General features: G+C 44.3%; 1 protein-coding gene across 1 annotated transcript in view; it reads right to left on the minus strand.

Annotated features, from left to right (window-relative positions):
• Window positions 1–22,639, minus strand: part of ncanb (neurocan b) — a 132,834-nt gene that overhangs the window by 89,400 nt on the left and 20,795 nt on the right. The window contains exon 3 of the mRNA XM_071521499.1: window positions 5,715–5,794. Coding sequence (XP_071377600.1) covers window positions 5,715–5,794 — 80 coding nt within the window. The remainder of the gene's footprint in view (window positions 1–5,714; window positions 5,795–22,639) is intronic.

Raw genomic sequence — 22,639 nt, forward strand, 5'->3', positions numbered from 1 at the left:
TTCTGAACCTTGAGAGGCATTATGATACATTTATCTCGTGTGGCACACAGCCGAAATTTCATACGCATGCACAAACATACACACACACGTATAAATACACGCACGTACGCAAACACATACTGTACGTACTTATTGACAGACACACACAAGTGCTCAGACAAAAATACACATGCTCGCACCATCAGCTCACACACACACACACACACACACACACACACACACACACACACACACACACACACATACACACACACACGCAAACAGCTCACCCTTAATCTGGCCTCCTCCCCCCCATCCCACCCTCTCTTTCCAATCTCTGGGCTGTCAAACAAAGCATCACAGGGCGAGCTTCAGTGCCAACCCCCCCCCTGTGCCACTCCTCTACCTCCCACCGACCATTTCCATATTCACTCACCCGAAAAAGAGGACAAAAAGCAGGGAGAGAGAGAGAGAGAGAGAGAGAGAGAGAGCGGGAGAGAGGAAGAGCAGGAGATGGGAGCGCCTTTAAAAACTATAGCAGAGGCAGAGAGTGTCTATTTGCACGACATACAGTACTGTGCAAAAGTCTTAGGCACCCTAGCTTTTTTTATATAAAATGTATCTTTGATGTTTATTTGTTTTCTGCATTAGCGTTTCAGTAGACTGCTCTTTATAGTACATTTCTTTGATATGGATGGAGAAACTTTTCATTTCATTATTTTTGAAAGCATCTTTGCTTTATGGATGTTTTTTACATGTGCCTAAGACTTTTGCACAGTACTGTATATACTCTGAATACTCTGAAAGGCACATGTGGGCACCCAGTGTGTTATCAGGCTACTTGCTGCGTACTGTGTGTGTGTGTGTGTGTGTGTGTGTGAGTTGGCTTCATAAAGATCCTGGCAGATGTAACACACATAAACACATATACACACATACAGTAGAGTTGGCTGCATTTTCACCTGCTCTGTCCTGCATTTTCTGTCCTGCATTTTCACCTGCTCTGTGTTGGCTCACAGAAAGTCAGGCCCTTATGCTCCGAGGTCCCTTCATTTTTACCTCCACATAAGGCAGAAACAATACTATACAGAAGAGAGCAGACGGGATGGGAGGCCGACACTCACCACAGGGCAGTGGGAGGACATGCAATCTGTCTCACATACACACACTCACACTCACACACCCCGGGGGGCACAAGGAGGGCATAGAGAGGTAAAAGTAAGACACAGAGGTGTGAATGCATGCACGCATACTCCACTCCAAAGAACTTTCTGCACTAGACAGATAAAACTGTCAAGTAGACAGATAGAGAGGCAGAGAGGCGGCCAGTGTCTGTGTGATACTGAAGCCTCCATTGCTTTCTTTCTGTGTGAGAATACCCCTTTGTGTGTCTCCCTGTCCAACCCTCCATTCGCCCAGCTAAAAGAAGTGTTTTAAAACTGAGTAGATATGCAAACAAATGCAAATTATTAAGTCTTTCTCCAAAGTTTGGATAACATGCAGACACATAATAAGGGTATTAAGATCCCAAACTGCAGCTGAGTTTGCTTTTCAATTGAATCAAAGTGAATTTTAATGAGTTCTATATGTATATTAAAAATAAATCTCGCTGAGATTTACCAAAATATCAAAATGATTTCCTTCTCTTCTCTTAGAAATGGCTGAGAGAGTGAGGCAAGGAGGGGGGATGATTGTGAGTGGAGATCTGAGATTTGTTTTTCTTCCTCTGCCCTAAATGTCTCATCGTTTTGCCTCTGCTTAGAAGTGGTGTTGGGGTAATTATGAGCAGATGAAACGAGCTGAATAAGCCTCCTACTAGCTATGCTGTGAAGGTCTGCCAAGTGTCCAGTACATGCAAACCTTTAGAGAGAGAGACGAAAGGACACACCGGCAGACAGAGAAAATGTCAGTGTGACAGGGGCGATCTAGCTAGTCATCTAAAGGGAAGGACTTGTTATTTTCAAGACAGATTCAAGCAAACAACCTTGGACAGCTTTTAACCCAATTTACTGGCATCTGTACGCTGTGGCATTTAGTGTGTGTGTGTGTGTGTGTGTGTGTTGTCATGGTTTTTAAATAATCACCGGGTAGTTATGAGTCGTTACCACTGATGGAGTCATGGGGGTCAACACATACTGTATATATTTATATGGAACTAGTCTGTCAGACACTAACACCATTTTTTAGATATTTTTCTTTTTATTTAGATGTATTAACATTTCTGCTTACTGGGCAGCATACTGTGCATAGAGAGAGATGAGCGCTAGGAAGCGGTATAGAGGGGGGTGATTGCGAGATAATGAGCTTTCTGCAGGTGCTGTGGGTCTTGGAAGGGCCCGCTTGATTACCCTTACCACATATCTTATTTCTAAAGGTAGGAAATGTTTTTAGGTAATTACCTTCCCCTTCTCATGGACATAGACTGCACCATTTCATACAATATCCAGTTTCGCATTACTGTTAGACGCATTGTTCCAAATCCACCTGCTCATACTGTTAACCACGATAACAGGCCATTCTGTCACTCTTAGTAATTTCATCTACATTAGGCCTATTGCAGCCTCCATACAATCTAATCCTGAATAGGACTTAATTCTTAATATCAAGTTTGGTTTGCTAAATGTGAGATTTTTGAACAATATGGCATTTGTCTGTAGGGATTATATTTCTGCGGGTAGCCTTGATTTCCTTATGTTGAAAGAGACTTGGTTGAACTGAAAATTTATTTTACTCCTTAAATGAAGCCACGCCAACAGATTTTTCACACGTTCACATACCTAGACTCACTGGTCATGGAGGTGGGGTGTCAATTATATGCAGTGATAATTTCAAGTGTGTCCCAGTGTTTCTTGTTTAATGGGAAACAACCGATCCTGATGTACAGACCTCCAAAGCACGACATATCATCTCTGAATTATCTGAGCTTCTGTCTTGCCAGATATGACAAGGTTGTAATTCTTGGAGATATTGATATCCATGTGTGTTGTCCACAGAATGCAATGGGAGTTTTTGGATCTAATCCAATCATTAAATCTTGTTCAACACGTATCAGGTCCCACTCACAAAATTGGCCATATGCTTGACCTAGTAATGACTTTCAACTTTACTATTAACAGCCTGGATACAAAACATTTGTTTATCTCTGACCATATTGGACTGTTTTTAGTATTCCATGTTTGTCTCCTACCAAGATCTCATCTGACTGCATTAAGTCCCATATGATTAACTCCACAACTGCTAGGAATTTTTTAAATGTTTTCAGTCAACTGCATCCAGACCTGATTACTGATAACATACCTGACAACCTAACAGAGAATTTGCTTGGCCACATTAGATAAAGTCTTGCCTCTTAAAATGAAAAGAAAATGAGAGGTTGCCCATGGTTGAATGAGCATACTCAGGCAATTACGAGAGCATGTAGGAGGGCTGAACAGAAATGGAAAAATAGTGAGCTTAATGTTTTCTGTTCACGTATGAAGGATTTGGTGACTGATTTTAAAATGTCATATAAAGCTGCAAGAGAAAATGTATTCTTCTCTGCTCATAAATGAGAACCTTCATAACCCTACAACACTGTTTAGTACCATTGACAGAGCTGTAAATACCCCAGAAATAAATAATGTGGAAAATTCTCTGGAGGAATGTGAGAAATTTTAAAACTTCTCTGCCAAGAAAGAATCAGAGTGAAAATTGAGTTGAGAACTCAGATTACGCCCTCAGTTTGTGTCTTGAATCTCGTCCACCAATTGTGAACTGAATTGAGCTTGTTTGAGCAAATATCAGCACAGGCACTTTCGGAGATTGTTTCCCACATGAAATGCTGTTCCTCTCCCTTGGACATAGTGCCTGAAAGGCTACTTAAAGGTCATGGACGCTATTGCGCCGTTTATTCTTTTCATTGTGAACAGCTCATTGGCTACTGGTTCTGTTCCTTCATATTTTAAGCACCACTTCTCCAAAAACAACTATAGACGTATTTCGAAACTCTGTTTTCTAACAAAGATTTTGGAGAAGGTTGTTTACAAACAGCTGATGGACTATATGAGCAGAACTGATTTTTTGATAAATTCCAATCTGGTTTCCATTTCAAGCATAGTACACAGACCCTGTTGCTCAGAGTCACAAATTACTTTCTTTTGGCAGCAGATACAGGTGACTGCTCAGTGCAGCTTTTGACACTGTTGATCACAATATCGTAACTGATCGCCTTAGAGATTATAGAGGAATTAAGGCTCTCAACTTTTTCATTTCATATCTCTCAAACTGGCAATTCTCAGTGGCTATATCCTCCTCAACCCAACTCAGCTGTGGTATACCTCAAGGTTCTATCCTGGGGCCTCTTCTCTTCTCTATCTATATGCTCCCACTTGGTCAGATCATTAGTAGACAAAATATCTCTTTTGACTGTTATGCCGATGACACACAGCTGTATGTGGCTGTAAAACCCAGTGACATCAATAGCCTTGATATCCTTAAAAATGGTCTCTCAGACATTAAATACAGGATGTCTCAAAACCTTCTCCAACTTAATAAGAACAGATCTGAGGTTGTTATTTTTGGCCCCAGAGACGCTTCTCTTAAAACTCAACAGAACCTTGGCGGCCTGGCAGCCTATATCAAACCAGCTTCCAGAAATCTCTAAAATTAGATCTTTTCTTTCCTTTACTGACTTGGAGCAAGTTATTCATGCCTTTATCACTTCTCGCATTGACTAATGAAACGCCCTGTACTCTGGCCTAAATCGTAAAACTTAACTCTGACAACTCCTACTTTAGACTATTTCAATTGGATTCTTCTAGTTATTTTTATTATTAGAATTTGTTTTTAAGATTTTACTGATTATTTTTAAGACTGTGATGGGGCTGGCACCGAGTTACATCACAGACCTTTTAGATATGAGCCAGAGCATAGTCTGAGGTTTAGACTGGCGATTGGGCTTTTGCCTTTGTAAAGCACTTTGTAACTTTGTTTTGAAAGGTGCTCCATACATAAAGTTTATTGTTATCATTATTATCACCCTTCCTATCATCCACTCCCCTTTCCTCTATACATCCAGGTTTCTACTCCCTCCAGTTTAAGTGTGAGTGACAAGAAAAAGTGACAAGAACCACAGAAGTGTGTGGGGTGGAACAGGGGTCAGGATCTGGATTCAAACTCACAATATAGAGCTATGTCATGTCACACAAAGGCTGCACAACATGTTGAATTTAGAATTTCAATACTTATTTTAATTCAATAATTACTACAATTTGAATGCCAATTTTAGTTATGTAGTAATTATGAATCAGCGGCGTAACTCCAGTGGGACAAACAAAGAGCCTAGATATAGCAATAGCGTTCGCATCACACTGCTGTTGTAATAGCGATCAGGTTGTTACAGCCCCAGGAACACCCAGGACCCAGGAGTATTAGAGGTAATGGAGACTAACTACCAGGGTGGGAATAAACACCAGCCACTAGCAAAATGCTGGAAAACTTTGGCTGGTAGCAGATAAAGCAAGGCAGCTGTTTCTGAAGTCTACGAAAGATATACTGTACTCACATTTCAGCCCATTTCAGCTTGTGAAAAATCAGAGTGATTGGTGAAATTCTTGGATTTGCCTGCCATTAGCCTACTAGCTAAACTGTGTCCACTATGTCTGTACACAGGATTAGCTAGAGTTAGTAATGTTGGTCAGGTGATGGCCTGACTACAACTCAACATACAATATCTGTCAGAGATGAAGAGGACTCACCACAGCCTGCGGTTTGAAGCAGGAGGGCCAGCAGGGCCTGCAGTCCACACACAGGCAATACACCCTGCATCCTGCTGCACCTGGAGAGAGAGAGATGAAAAGACAGGGAGGGAGTGTAAGTACACAAAGGGAATTGAAATATATGTAGTATATTTCCCTTGTGCTCGGTTCATCCTACACATATGCCTAGATGAGTCACCAATGGAGATCTCTCTCTGTGTGGCCCTTCCCATGGTTTCTTCCATTTTTTTTCCATAATGAGGTTTTCGTGGGAGTTTTTCCATCTAGGGTCTAAGGGTGTCATTTTCATTGATTGTTTTCATTTATTCTTTCACAATGTGGCCTTTGTGAAGCTCTTTGACTGTGATTGAAGGCTATACAAATAAACTTGACTTGACCAATCTGTTCAAGCTCAGGCAGGGAACAAGGGGAACGTTGCCACCCGACTCGATATACTTGATATAAAAGTAAAAATTGCTGTATGTTTTGTTAAACGTAAAAAGTTTCAATCAATTGTTCACCTAGTTTTGGATAAATGTGGTTCTACCAACCATATTGGAGACAAAATCTTTGGGAGAAAAATCAGATGAGCAGTTTGCCAGACGTCAGTCAGTATTGCAAAATATCAGTCTATCGCTTCAATCAAACAATTCAAACTGCAACTTTCATTGTAAATAAAAGATCTGATTGTCAATCTGTGAGGTGAGAGTAACAGAGAATACCAACTCAGCTGTGTGCAGAAAAACAAGTGATTATTTTGGCAAACAACAACCTGCAGTGTTCACAACAGGGAAAGATATTTACACATTTCAACATCAGAAAGTGCCAGAAAGGAATACTAGAGGCAAATATAAAATGATGGACGCTTGGGCTCCCTTGGCAGTTGTTGCACATGGCAAGCCGGAAACTCTGCGCAGCAGAAAAATATCAAAGCAGCAAGGATTCTGTCACATTAAACATAAAAAAATTGTCAATTTGAGAGCCAGGATGACAGGAAGCCTCTATGGTATGTCGGAATAGGTTTATTTGGACAATTATTTTTTTCCCTCTCAGTGGAATGGTGAAGCAGCCAGAGAGTTACAGTCAAATCTAATACGCAACCTGGCTTGGTTTTCACTCCAATTCTTGAGGAGAAGTGACTTGTTTTGATGTAGAGCGTAAGAATATGCTCTGAAGTGGCTATTTTAGTGTACATCAGGGAGGTTGAAAAGCTTTGGAGCCAAAATGTCTCCACTGTAACACAACCTGCAGTTTTATCTATGAAGCTGTCTGGGTGCTTACAGCAAGAACGAGTGAGCGAGCAAGAGACAGAAAGAGAGAGAGAGGGACAGAGACAGAATGCAGTAAAAGCTGAATTAATTTCCTTGCGCCTCTGTCTGTGTGTGTGTGTGTGTGTGTGTGTGTGTACCTATAGACATGCGTGTAAATTCATGCATTGATGTGTCTACATTTGACCAGCATAATGCGTGTGTGTGTGCTTGGTCACAAAGTCAGAGGACGGACGGAGTCCAAGGGAGATAGGTCAGCCCCTGCCGTGGGGCCTGAGAAACCCTGAGTGTAAATAATGAATATGGCATCTCTGGGGACGTGGCGGGCTGAGCAGGGCCTGGGGGCAGGAGGGGGGTGTGTGGGGTGGGTGGAGGAGAAAGGGAGGGGTGGGTGAGGGGGGCGCAGCAGCCTGGTAGCGGAGATACAGGACACAGATAGCCGGTGTCAGTTACAGCAGCGCTGGTCTCTCTGACTCAGACTCAAAGGTACAGGCAAGGACAAAAACACTGACCTCATACCAAATAACTCTGTCGCGCCAGGGTCACTGTGTAACGGGCTGAATGGAAGCTAACAGCTAATCAGTTTCTCTGTGCTGTGTGTAGGTTCACACACATTATTTGTAACAGGTACAAATTCACACAATATTACAAATGAACAAGTCCCCGTTAACAGCTTATTACACACTAAGTAACAATTGCTCCAAAAGGGTTTAATCAGCTTGTTCCACTGGGTTTAAAGTTGTTTTAGTCTGGAGAAACCTTTCTGCAAATGACTGCTCAAAGGAGGCTCTTGCAGAGAAAAGGCTCCAAATGCAATCTTTCCCTATTCTTTTGCCTGAGAAACCTATTGTCAGAAAGATTGATTTTCAAGGTGGCAGCCTTCTGTGCATGCATGTTGCACATGTTGGTCATTTAGCAGACACTCTTACCCAGAATGTCTTAAAATGAGTGAGCAGGTAGTGGTTAGGCATCTTGTACAAGTGGCTGTTATAGCAATTGAACCTGTAACCTTCTGGTTATTGGACAGTCACTCTAAACCCTACGCCACTCTGCTCTCCCATTTTCATGCTTTGAATTATTTTAGTGATTGAAAAGTGAAAACTACTGTATGATAGTGTCCCAATCACACAGACTAATTAGTTCAGAGATCCATAACAGAGGGTAAAAGGGTAAAATCCGATTTATTATAATGAAGCACAAGGACATTTGACGTATGACAACCTTCACCATTCAGCATCCAACATCCAACAAATCAACATTAGCTCATCAAAGTATATAGTGTGCTGTATGTGTCCCAATAGTTCACCAATATTGGTGCTTTAACATAAAATTTGGTGCTACAGTATCAGACATGCTGTGTGAATGTGAATGTGTGAACAACTGTTACAGTAGATATTGTCTGATACATACAGTATATAGATCTCTCAATCTCTACAAAGTGGATCTGGCATTTACAGTGTAGAGACCGACATTATATTCATAACTTGGTGACTGTATTTGTCATTTGTGTTTTCTTAAGCATTAAGGTTTGTAGGTAGAACTGTGAAAACATTTGACATCGAAACAAGTTCAACACGGCACCTATAAAGGTTCTCCTGAAATAAAAAGCCAAAGAGTCCATGATGCTATTTTGCTCTGTTTTTATTTAGAGTGCAGCCAAACAATGTTGACTGTGAAGCGTATTGGAAAGTCTGGAGGCTACAGAGAAGTGCAGCACATATAGGCAGGTGCTATGGCTTGTAAAATTCCTTCTCATAAAATTTATTTGATAACACAGACAACCATAAAGACAAACGAATAAAGCCAACAAAATAGTCTAACACAGTAAACCCATCCAGGGTGTCTGATGGTGAAATATACTAAGTGTGCCTTATGAGACAAGCATCAGCCTGAGATAAATATAGTATTATGTTAGCTGACCAGTCTCTATATACTCTATATATTTAGCACCAGAATATATCATTATAACATAATATCAGCACATTATTTGAATTACTGCATCAAATTTCATAATTATGTATGTATTACTTCATTGCAATTATTCAAATTAAAAGCAACATGAGTGTTTATTATCAAGTATTTTGCACAGCATGGACATATCTAAGTGTGAAATGTGCACAGCTTTACTGTAGAGGGGCTATGACATTTTGTATTGAGTCACTTAGCATTTGCGTCTCTGGTGGCTGAATCTGCATAGCCTTGCCTTGGCACACAAAGAGAGTTTCATAACTGATCCATAGTCACTCTGGCCGTCTCTCTCTCTCTTTCTTTTGTCTTTCTCTCTCCAGTTCATCAATAGCAGCTACTCATGTGCACTCCAAGGCTCTGAGCTATATTCGCTGTGACCTTGCTATTATATTTCTCCCTTTTCTTAATCTCGCTCTTCCATTTTCTCCTCCCTCCCTCTCTCTCTCTGGCACGCTTTTGCCTTCTCTGCTATTGATCGCTCCCTCTCTTTTTGCCCATTGCTTTCTTTCACCCTCCCTTACGTTTTACATTTAGGCATTTACTGTATCTGACACTCTTATCCAGGCTATAGTGACTTACAGTAAAAAAAGCTTTTCTTCTGTTTTTCTTACCACCGTCTTTTTTAATCTCTCTTGACCCCCCTCTTCTTCCCTCTATCTCCCCATCCTTTCCTTCCCTCCCTTCTTCCCGAAGCACAGCAGTAGTTCTTTTTCATGCCTTTGACCTCTGTGTTGCCAGTTCTGTGCCCTCCCATCCCTCCTTGCCATCACAATACAAGGACTCACAAGGCTCTCTTAATTGTATCTTCACAACAGGACTCATGCTGTTCGTAAAAGCCTAGGAGAGGGCTCTACGCGTGTGTGTGTGTGTGTGTGTTTTCAAGCAGGCAGGGGACAGGCAACATGCTGCTAGTGTCCTTTCAAGACCTCAACTCACACACACTAGACCTGACATTGCACGCCTACAGAGAGTCTATATTCAGCTGCACCATAGACAGAATAAATACAGTGGTTGCAACACATTTTATGCAATTTACACTTCATGTGCGTATTCACTGCTGCCTTACGGAAGTTTGAGTCAAATGCATTTCTTTTTACAGACTTCTGGCTTTTAGTGCTGTTTGATAAAGTATCTCCACTAACTCAAGTTGAGTGATCTCATACTGGGAGTCAGCATGAACACTTCTGCTGTGTGTGTGTGTGTGTGTGTGTGTGTGTGTGTGTGTGTGTGTGTGTGTGTGTGTGCGCGCGTGTGTGTAATGCCACGCTGAAAGATCCAGCTGAGATCTCAAGATGTCAGACCAGTGCACTGTTCCCTATCCAGCCTGTCACAGATAGAAGTGGCAGACAGACAGAGAGATAGACAGATCTGGGGACAGCTACACAGACAGACAGACAGACAGACAGACAGACAGAAATAAACTGAGAAATGTTCAGAGCCAAGCTGTCATATTTTGTTTTCTGCCCATGTCGAGGACCTTTACATGGCTGCCTCCATCAGTCCCCGTCAGGCAGTAGCCCACCTTGGCTCTTCATGGAGATTGACTCATCCTTCCCATCTGTCTTCCCCATCTTAATCCCATCTTCTACCTCTCTCTTTTTGGTTAAAGTTTCTGTCCATCTACGTCTGTCACTTTTTCTAGCCATGTCGACCATGCAAAAGTCTCTCTTTTTGTCTGTTTGTTCTCTCTTTCTTTCCGTCTCGACTGTCTCATTTTTCTTTCTTGGGTTTGTTTTTTAAGTGACATGTTTTATTAAAGGATATGAAAAGTCAAAAGTCTTTCTTTCGTTCTTTCTTTCTCTCGGTCTTTCTTTCTCAATTGTCCCCTCTCTCTTTCTGTACCGTGCTGCATTATTAACAAGGCTCATTAATCACTCAGGCTGCCTGTCTGTCACTCCATCACCACTCACTGCTGTTGTTCCTGCAGCACACACACACACACACACACACACACACACAGACACACACAAACAATAATGCTGTTTCCACGGGGCGAGTTGGTTGTCCTATCAATATCTGGGTATAAGTCTGTTGGAGTGAAAAATTAGGCTCCCCTTCGAGTGACAAAAGACTGTTTTCCTTCCAGGAGGGTATTACCAAGGTCTCACCAAGCACCCATCATATTGCGTTGTACATAAATGTCTTCAGCGGTTCACATTTTCTGGACAAACATGGCCATTTATGTGTTTGCACCTGTCTTGAATACATCATCCCTGGGTGATTTCTTTTGTTGCCTGGGAGTTATAAAAGCAACCAGATGAAAACAATAGCAGAGCGGGCGGCTATACGCCAGCTTATAAAACCTGTATGAGGGGAAAACAGCGGGATGCCATGGTTCTCCAATGAGGAGAGAAAAGAGAGCATTCTCTGGGCCAGAACAGAACACACTGTGCAGCAGACAATTCAGATGAGTCACTGACAACCCAACCCACTGAGCAACTCCTCACCTAACATCCAGAGAGAGAGAGAGAGTAAGAGAGAGAGAGAGAGAGAGAGAGAGAGAGGGAGAGAGAAATGGGGTGAGATGTGGAGAGAATGAGAGAGAGAGAGCAGGAGGTGGTGAGAGATGCAGAGGGAAAGAGAGAAAGACAGTGGTGAGAGAAAGAGAGAGGGAGGGAGACAAAAAGGGGGTGAGATGTGGAGAGAATGAGAGAGAGAGAGCAGGAGGTGGTAAGAGAGAGAGTGTCAGACAGACAGACAGATAGAGAGCAAGAGAGAGAGAGACAGAATGAGAGAGGTATGGAGAAAAGCCGAAGCTTATTTCAGTTCCACTCAAATGCCAAGCCTGAGCGGATGGATGGGGGGTTGGGGGGAGGGAGGGAGGGAGGGAGGGGGGTGTTGGGGCGGGGGGGGGCTTCAATCTTAAGCAGCCATAAAATTCCCCTGATGCTTTGCTGGGCCTCCACTGTGTGTGAATGGTGAGACTTGTGTGAGGGAATATGGCAGGGCTCCCACAGGCAGAAATCGCCATCAGATTCAGAGCCGACCATATGGGCTTAGACACATAGCGCACGCCAGAGACAGTTTCATTCCCTCACACGCCCCTTACCACACACATGCACACGCAGACGCAGACGCACACACACACACACAGAACACTAAAGCAATAACATTTTCCTTTCTGCCTGAGAGGCTGAAGATGCAGGTTATGAAGGAGGATAATTTGCATTTCAACAGCTCTGCATGATAATGAAGTCTGCGATATTATGAAAATCCAATATGCAACGTACAATATACATCTGGGAATGCAAATGTACCTGTGTGCTTATGAGAGTGTGAATGAAGTTTGAATGACATGCAAAGATGCTTGTAGGAGTGTTGAGCACACACACACACACACACACAAACACACACGCGGGTGCACATGCTATATACTCATTAGTGCATACATCTGTGTCTGTCAGCATATGCTCTGTTGTTCACGAGTGAGGAGCAGCTCATACTCACATGAAAAGGTTCAATTAATCAGGAGCTGGGCAAAGAGGGATGGAGGGATGAAAGAAAGGAAGGAGGAAGGAATAAAAGCAAGGACGAAGACTGTGCTTGTTCCGGCGTTATCACTGCAGAGCTGAAAAGCCCTGTCAATTACAGCAAAGTGTTTCACTGTACAGCCTGCATGATGCACCCATCCGCCCACACACACACACACACACACACACACACACACACTCACACACACACACACAGTTATGTGGTTGGATGTGTTTGGGGAAGATGAGTGTTTTTATTTAGCACTCATGGTGTACTGAGTGTGTGTATTAGCTGTTTAGATGTTTTTCTTCTCTAATGATTCTGTTCTCAATACACATGGAGGTCAGAGAGAGAAAGAGAAAGCGAGAGAGAGAGAGAGAGAGAGAGAGAGAGAGAGAGAGAGAGAGAGAGAGAGAGAGAGGGAGGGAGGGAGGGAGGGAGGATGAGGGAGAGAGGCAGCTCTACCGCACTGTGCTGACCAGGCTGGACATCTCCCACCATATAAAACAGGGTTGAAAATGCTGAGAACATTGATGGTGCAGAATGGGAATAAGCTCCGGGGCTGCCCAGAACTATATAGAAACCTATTACTTACAGCTGAAAGCCACCCAACTCTCCTGTGCCGTCTCCCCAATTCATACTGCGCACCCCGCCATCAGCCAACACAGCCAGGCTCCCTGTTAAGGTCTTGGCTGGAGGAGGAATATCACCCATTTCTTTCTGTAAAACACATTACCTCTCTCTCTCTCTCTCGCTCTCTCTCGCTCTGTGTAGGGAGCAAGGAGCGGTCATCCTACATGTGAAGAATGAAGAGAGAGAGGGAGAGAAAGAGAGAGAGGGAGAGAAAGAGTGAAAGCGCTAGGGAGAGGGAGGAAGAGGTAGAGGAAAGAAAAAAGAGAGAGAGAGAGAGATGGAAAGAGAGAGAGATAGAGACAGAGAGAGAGAGAGAGAGATTCTCTTGAAAAATGAGGTGACAGAAAGCTTTTTCTGCGCAGGGAGGGTGGCCAGGCAATTTTCAAACGTCTAAGACTTCTCATTTGCCGGGCTGCAAAGCCACTTTATATGGTGGCAAATGTTAAACTTGTTCTGGGCACATCAAGGTCCCCTTGGCCGCCTGCTTGTCACCGCCTGGAATTTAAATGTGGCTTGAGAGGAGAGTACAAGGAAAAAATAGTTTCGACAGTTCGTACACAAGTGCCATGGCAAAGAGTTTAAAGGCAGAGTGGCTGGCACCTTAGGGTTCAGGTGGAGAGATGAGCGTCCGAGTGTGTGTATGTGTGTGTGTGTGTGTGTGTGCGCGTGTGTGTGTGTATGTGTGTGTATGTGTGTGTGTTGCATGGGGCTTAAACATACAGTCTTAGTACTGTATGTTTTTGGATTGTTGAACACTCTGATTACACAAAGATTTTTTTTTTGCCCTAGATACATTTTCTAAATCAGTGCACAGCTAGAAGCTTTTGTGAAAAACTACAGTATGAAGGGGGATTTTCATTATGATTCTCTAAATTCATGTGGGATGGCGTAAAGTAATTGTAGTTAAATCTTGTCAAATCTTGCCTTGTGTGTTCACGCTAACCAGCCCACCCACCACTGTTAGAGCTGGATCAATACAGCAATTACAGGGGGCGTGACAACTCTGAGATGTATCGGTAGTAATACTGTCTCTGTAGCAGCGACTCTCTCTCTCTCTCTCTCTCTCTCTCTCTCTCTCTCGCTCTCTCTCTCGGTTGTTTCTGTCTTTACTGATATCTTTCTCACACAACACACACACGCCTAGATATACAGCCACAGCACCAAAGAGATTATAAAATGATCCCTTCTCATTTTTATCCCCGTCTGTTTGGTCCCAAACTTCTGAAGGCATTGGTCCAGTTAGTCCACCAGATGGGGGCCTGTCAGATGGAAGCTCTCCCAGTCAGAGTGACTCCTCCTGGGCTTAACTGACCAGCTATGAACCCCCCCCCCCCCCCCCCCCCCCCCCCCCCCCACACACACACACACACAGGCACACACACACTAAACTTCATTGTGGTGAAAGAATGTCATCACTTCATTATAGGAGGTCTGGCAGCAGGACATATTTCACTGGGACGGCTGCTGACTTTCTCTCTTTTTCTCTCTACTTCTCTTTCTCTCTACTCCCTTCCTCTCTTGCTTTCTCTTCCTTGCCTCCCCCTCTCTTCTCTCTCTTTATCCTTTCTCTCACTGTTCACCCTAACCTGTATGTCTCTGTCTTCCTCTACCCCCCCCCCCCCTCTCTCTCTCCCTCTCTCTCTCTCTCTGTCTGCAGGTAGGATCCAGGGAGGCAGGGGATAAAATCCAAGCAGTTGACTGCAGGCTGTTAAGACCCCACAGTTAATCAAAGTTACAGGCGCAGGACCACTGAATCATGCTGGGGCAAAGGCCTGGGAGCCGGTCAGTAAACACACACAATCACAGCCGGACCAGCTCCCTTATTAAAATAGCTGCAAAGCCAGCGTGCGGCTCAGCCGGCTAAGATGCGTACAATGTGCTTACAATGTCGTAAGTTTGCACAAGTCTAGCTCTTCTTCTGCTGCCACATGTCACTGTCTTCCTTACTCTTTTTTTTTTAGAACACAATGCTACTTCAAAGTTTTAGAAGAGATCAAAGGATAATATGCAGCTATTCCACGTTCATGTTATAAATAATTTAGGACATCTTTATATCCTTATTTGAGTTTAAACTGTTGATGTTACGCGTTTTGCAGTAATACAGACTGAAATGGTATTTTCATCCTTCTACACACACACAGGTTTATGATCCACAATAAAAAAAAACATTCAGCTGATGCTGGTAATCGATCAAAATCAACTGAACCCAATACCGTGTCATGACCGCCACACAGAGCAGAAAGGCAACATCTATCACCACCGTCTCCCCTGTGTGTGTGTGTCAAGTTACACAGCACATCTAGGGGGAATATATGGTGCATGCAGGGAAAAAAACACAAATGAGCAATTATCTCCACTCTCCACTTCCCCTTTCCCCTCCTTATTCTTTCCTTCTCTCTTTCCGCACTCTCCCTCCCTTTCTTCGTTCCTCCACCTCCCTCATCGTGTTATCCTGCCACAGTGAGAGACCGGGCTAATTAACAGAGGGATGAGAGCTGCCTGTCGTTTAGGGAACTCATCTAATCCTCTTCTGTCTTTTCCCAGGGAAGTTGTGAACCAGCCAGGGAGAGAGGGAGGGAGAGGTGCAGAAGGACGAAAAGAGAGAGGGTGTGTGGATAAGTAGGGAGATGGGGAGAGGGGCTAGAGATGGCACTCAGTCTGTGTGTGTGTGTGTTGTTTAACACCAGTAGCACTAAGTTTTAGCTACCCACACAGCAGGAGTCAGTGGAGGAGAATAATACAAAGTCTCCTCTCCTCTACTCCTATCCCTCCTCTAATCCCCTTTCTGTCCTCCTCACTTATTTCCACTTTTCTCCTCTCCTCTCCTCTCCACCAACACTGGTGATATGAAAGTGAATGAATGCCTGTCCTCTATGAGTGTGTGTGTTTGTGTGTGTTCAAATAAAAAAAATTGTCAGCTGCAGGCATCTCAGCTGTTCAATCCAAAATCCATTCACACTTACGAGACTGCACACACACACACACGCACACGCACACCCACCCACATCCACTTACACACACACACACACACACACACACACACACACACACAACACACACACACACACACACACACACACACACACACCTGGGTATCTATGGACCCAGCATAGGCTATATCATCCCACCCCCCTTTTATATTGCTCATTAAATTATCTCACAAACAGACTACACAATAGGAAGCATATGCGGCTGTGGCCTCTGCGTCCTTACACACACACACACACACATACACACACACACAAACGGACACACACACAAGCCCAGCGGTGGGGGTAATCTGCCGCTTTGATGGGGAGTTAAGACAGTCTGCATCTCATCACAATTGCAGCGTCAGGGACTGCCAGATATAGACATCCATCTGAGGCACCTAGGGGAGAGCTGCATTCCAACACATACACACACACACACACACACACACACACACACACACACACACACACAGTCACACACACACACACACACACACAAATACACACACTCACAAACAAATCATCAAGTCACAGGGATGCAGACAGACAGATGGTGTGTTCGTGTCTTGGTTCGCTGGGGGTGGGAGTGAGGGGGTGGGAGTGAGTGGGTGGGTGGGGGAGTGAGTGGGTGGGGGGGTACACATGCTGGAGTCCCATCCACTGCTGTGGCCCCCTGAGAGGGACACTGAGCTAATGAGGACCCAGACAGACCTCATGTGTCCCGTTTTCCCTCGGTGTAACAGCTACTGGGTGACAGACAGACAGACAGCTAGCGGCTAAACGCTCCGGCTCACAGGTCCACACAAGACGGAGGAAACATCTTGGATAGCCTCCATGGAGCCAGAATGATCTTTGGTTAAGCTGCAGAAAAATCTGAGCTGCTCAACTGAAAATAAAAAGAAAGACGACGAAGTGCAAAAGGGACGAAAAACTTGATGATGATGGAAGAACACCCAGCACTCTTGAAAAATGAATGAGGTGTGTCTGCGGCTGCTGAATTAAGATACCGCTCATTCATTTTCAGAGCGCGCTGGCTACTCTTCCAATTTTAACCACAAAAAGTAAATTTCTTAATGGGCTTTCTAACAAATGGCGATTGTGAAATTAATTGAATTTCAGAAAGGCAATGTGAATGTTTGACAGATGTTATAATATGCTCTGTGAAAAGAACGATTCACCTCAATTTTCTTTCATAAAGTGGATAATCCAAGATAATAATATTAGCAGTAAAAAGTGCTTCACGAGTCTGCCATTCTGTTTTAAAACATCTATAATCGCTATTAGCAAATTTAGATCCAGATTTATCTTTTTACACACAGAATAAAAGAGTGAATCGTGGGGAATGTGTGCAGTAAGATGTGACTGAAGGACTTAAGGAGTGCAAGGAAGAGAGCGGAGATAATCTCAGCATAGTGATGGAGCCAAGGAGGGGGGAATTGTAAGAATGAGGCAGAGGAGAAGTAGTGGGACTGATTAAACAGAGGGAAAGAGACAGACACATAGAGATAGAGAAAAGAGAGAGAGAGAGAGAGAGAGAGAGAGAGAGAGAGAGAGAGAGAGAGAGAGAGAGAGAGACTGATCAGACAGCCCCACGTTGACAATGGATCAGCTCTTTGACAAAATGTGACAGATAGTGGATATAAGGGAATGACATGGAAAGAAATTGGAGGTGGGGGAGGGAGTGAGAAAAAAGAGTGTGTGACAAAGGGAGATAAAAAAAATGTGAAAACTGGTGAGAGACAGAGACAGGACAAGGAGCAGTGAAGTACGCTGAATAAATTGAGCAGAAATTGGAACATATTGGAGCCGGAAAAAGAAAAGCTTGAGTTTGACAGGAGAGATGGAGAAAGTGTGAGAGGAAAACGGCGTGAAGGAGAGAGAAACTGCACCGTGATAACCGTGCCGTAAAGAGAAGAGAAGTGTGAGAATGGCGGGGGGAAGAAGGGGAAATCAAACGCTCAAGCACCAAGAAAAGAAAGACCGGGAAAGGGAGTGTGAATAGGAGAGAGCAGGGAGCAGCAGTTGCTTCGGCATGCTCTGTACTTAAATTAAATAATCACACGAACGGCTAATGAGTCATGAAAGCCTGCAGATGTTTGCAGGCTCCTGTTAGGAGCAGCAACACAGCAAGAGTGTTGTTCACTGTAAGTGTGAAAGAGGAGGGTGAGGAAGATGCGAGAGGCAGGTGGGGGCATAACCACCGGGACATGCAGAGAGGAAGATCGACTGCAGGCTAAGTTGAGATACATGAGGTGAAAAAGTTGGAGAGAGATAACACGAGAAGGAGAGATGAAAGGAAAGAGTTAGAGTGATAGAGAAAGAGAGACACTGACAGTGGATTTATGGCGCGGCCTGCCTATCTCTAGGTTTTCTGCCCAGAGCTGCGGTCCGGTCTCAGTCCGAGCACGATTCCCTTTCCTGAGATGGAGACAGACCGGGATCCCCCGGGTGTATCGATTCTCAGACACACTCTCATTTGGGAGAATCAGAATTGATGAGACCTGCCTCGGGCCGGGGGTTTATTTACTTATTTATCTGGTGGCTGCCCCGGCCCCGGCCTATCTGTCTGATAGTACGGGGAACCTGCCGGGGCCCGGTGGCTCGCAATGTCGAGGCACGACAACTAATTTGAGAGCGTGAGTGAGAGAGAGATAAAGATGGTCGGGGGGCGAGAGAGAAAGAAGAGAGCTGCTTTTCGCTTTTTAACTGAGCGTGCAGCGGGTGTGCTGATAGGCAGGGTCATCTAAACGGTGTACAAGCTCCATAAATCAAGACAAGACAGCCAACAGAAATCGACATTTCACAGAGGGGTTTCACTTGAAGTCGGCTTCATTCATCGGTTTGGGCTGCAGCGAGTTCGCCATGTCGTTATGAGTCAGTCAGTTCACTACCAGAGGGATCAATTTAAAACAAGCTGTCTGTGTTACTGCTTACTGCAAAGTCTACACTTGCTGTAAATTACTGCCTGTCGTTATTTCAGTTCTTTGTTGACCACAGAGATTTCCAGGGGCTCCTTCTCCCTTTGATACTGTCTCATGCGTCGGGATGCTTGCTCTTACTCTTGAACCTTGTACCTTCATGTGGCGAACCAAAGGGCTAAGATATCAAAGCTCACCCCCAAACTAAACAAGAGGATCTCTAAGCCTCTTGCATTCTGGTTTTCTTCTGTATCCTTTCAGTGAGATGCTCCATATCCCACAGTCAAGAGTGTGAGACTATCTCTCTCTCTCTCGCTGTTGCTCTTTGTCTCCCTGTCACTGTCTCTCTCCCTTACAGCCCTCCCTCCCATCTTCCGCCGCCCCCATCTTGTAAGCTACACAGACTGCCGGGTAATTGGATTTCAACAGACAGTTCAAACGGCGGCATAAAATAATTAGTGACAAACCTCCGATGCAATCTGAGGCGTGTTGATCATCTTTCTGGCCTCGCAAGTCTCTCCCAGAGTGAGATGGGGAAATGGTGGGTGGCAGCGCAGGGAGAACCTCTCTCCTGTGTGTGGAAGGCTCACATACTTCCCCGGTGTACACGCATGATATCCGACTTGCTCTATTCAAAGAGTTTTGTATGCACAGCTGTCATGGATCTATGATGTGACGCATCAGTGAGCAGTTTCATTTTTGGGTGAGTGAGTCTGTCTGCACGTGTGTATTCATATGTGTGTGTGTGTGTGTGTGTGTGTGTGTGTGTGTGTAAATGCACAAGTGTATGAGTGTGTCTACACATCTGTGTTTGTGTGCAGCCATGTGTTGTGTGTGCATGCTCATCTGGATGTTGGTGTCTGTGTGTGTAGACAGGGATGCGCAGCCGTAGAGTGTGAAACCAGATGTAGTAGAGCTGCGGTTGCTCAGCATTGATTCCCCCCCCCCCCCCCCTCCCCTCTCCCCTCTCCCCTCTCCTCCCCCGGAGACAGGAACAAAGAGGCCAGACTACATCAGGCTTGCCTTTGATCAGCTCAGCTCTATCGTGTTCCTATCAGTAATTGGCAGCCCTTGCATCCCGGCTGCTTCCTACACAACATGCACACATGAAGAAGACGCATGCATGGACACACATATTCACACATGGGCACACACACACACCTCCACAGACTCTCTCTCTCTCTCTCACACACACACACACACACACGCACGCACAAACACACACACACGCACACATATAATCTTTTATAAAGTACATATGCAACATTTTATCTATGGCGTGGCATTGCAGGCTTGCTGACAGTGCTGACTGACTCAAAAGTTGGTTATTTGGTCGACTGGATTGTTCACTGACAGCCTGTTTGCCTGGCTGGTTGACTAACTGTTCATGTTTTACAGCATAGCATGCTTATATTTAATGTCCTCCTATATATTTTAGTCTTTGCGCTCCATGTACTGCACAACAGGCAGTATGTCCTTGTGGCTGTATTTGTCCTTGTAAACGCAAATGCAAACACAGTACTTATAATAATGGCAGTGTGAAGGTTTTTCCACTGGTCGCTTGACTAATAGTCCATATTTTACATCATATATAAACTACACTGTAATCTAAATGTTGTTTTCCATATACCATGCTGTACAGTAAGAGTTATGGCAAAGTATGAAGCTATGCTAAAATGTTACACACTTTACTTTCCACAGTTATCTCCCCAGCGGCCTTATCACCTGAGTTAATGTAATGACACAGATTAATACCTACTGCATAACACACGACCAGGGAAAATTAGAGCCCGCCGTAAAGTAGCTATTCATCTCCACTGAATCCACCTTTGGTAAAAAAAAAGAAAAAGTCAAGCCAAATTTAAGGAGCTCCAGCATGAATATAAAGCAATGAAGTGATTTAGTTCCTACCGCTGCTTTATTGGAAGCAAATTAACCTGCTTTACAGTGGAGAACAGTGTGAGCAGCCCGTAAATTTGATCACATTTATTATATTTCACCCTGCTCAGGAGAAGAAGTGGGAAAAACGGGACATTTAAAATGTTATTCTGTGAGCTGACTAAATGAGAATGATTTCAGCTTTACAGCACTGAACCAATTCACTTAGAAATGCTGTTTCTTGTTGACGGGTCAATAGCATTGATCCATATTCCCAGCAACATTTCGCACCATATGAACACATACGCAGCTGCCTAGAAAGCACTGCACCGCTGAGCTCTTAATTTACAGCAATGTAAATGATAAAACAAATAAACAAGGGATCTAATGGTGATAATTATATTTTACAGTCCCCCTTTTTAATTCGGCGTCTCCTTGACAACAAGCTTTCCCCTGCACACCATTTATGTTGAAACATAACTTGTTCTACTAATCAAGTTTGATAATGGCTTAATGGCCCTTATTGTTATTACACAACATTGGTGTTTGAGTGCAGAGCTATTAGCCCATCATATATCAAGCCCTCAGCGTGATATGCAGTGGCTAAGTGTTTTGAACCAACTTGTTCACGGCAGCATGAATCTGACTGAAGGGCGGTGATTATTAATGACAGTGGCAGGGCAGAGCAGGCACCTCCAATCACATCACAGGTAATTTCTGATCCCGCAACGAGGGAGACAGCAGGCAAGAGCCCTTTAATTCCTTTTTGTTTGGAATTAATCAACCCCGCTTCTAATTTCTCACCCTACCAGTGTTAATGCCCTTCCCGTGTGATACTCTAAATAAGAGATTAACAACTCACATACACACACACACACACACACACACACACACACACACACACACACACACACACACACACACACACACACACACACACGTACACACGCCATTGAACCAATGACAAATGAGGGAGCAAAGGCTCATTTGAATGTCAGAGAGAGAGAGAGAGAGCGTTGGCGTGCCAACATAACCTCCTCCAGACTGTAATTACTCAGCAGTGGAGCGGAAGAGAAAATGCACAGGGTTTGAGAAGAAGAGAAATAAACACGAAGAAGGAGTGGAGGTGAAGGAGCTTTAAGAGCGGGGAGAGGGGCAAAAAGAGAAATGGGGGAAATGAGGAGGATGATTGGGGAGAGAGAGTAGAAGCTGCACAGGAGATGGAGAGGAGGAGGAGGAGGAGAAAAGTAGGAAAGAAGACAGAGGATGATTGGAGAGAGAGAGAGAGAGAGAGAGAGAGAGAGAGAGAGAGAGAGAGGATGCACCGAAGGAGAGGCAGAGGAGAAGGGCAGGCTCAGAGAGCGGTAGAAGAAAATTCGAAAGAGGAAGAGAAGATTAAGGAAGTTGGAGAGGATTAAGGAGGAGAGGTAGTGTAAAGTTAGGGACGCCATCTCTCTCCTCTTTATCACGCCTACCTGGTGGGATAGAGATGCAGCTTCCGGGGACCATCTGTTAGAAGGGGAACCCGATTGCACACAACAGCCAGAGACAGAGAAGCTAGGAACGAGCCATTCCTCTGGCTAACACCCCACTGACTGGGTTCTTTAAATTAGCCCCTTTCTCTTCCTCCTGCTCCCTATCTCTGTTTCTCCACCTACTGTGTTGCTACCTATCTGTCTTTTGTGCAATCCGCCTGTGGCATTGTCCTTGAATGTCCCTCCCTCCTCCGCAACTTTCTTTCCTCTTCCTGCCTTGATTCTTTTCCTTCTTTAAACATCTACCTCCAGTGTGTATTTACTCTGCTTGCCTGTCGCTCT

This window comes from Centroberyx affinis, unplaced genomic scaffold (assembly GCF_046629955.1).
Source record: "Centroberyx affinis isolate AG114_WGS23_722 - 3 ecotype Tasmania unplaced genomic scaffold, CSIRO-AGI_Caff_v1 ptg000893l_1, whole genome shotgun sequence".
In the NCBI taxonomy this organism is placed as follows: Eukaryota; Metazoa; Chordata; class Actinopteri; order Beryciformes; family Berycidae; genus Centroberyx; species Centroberyx affinis.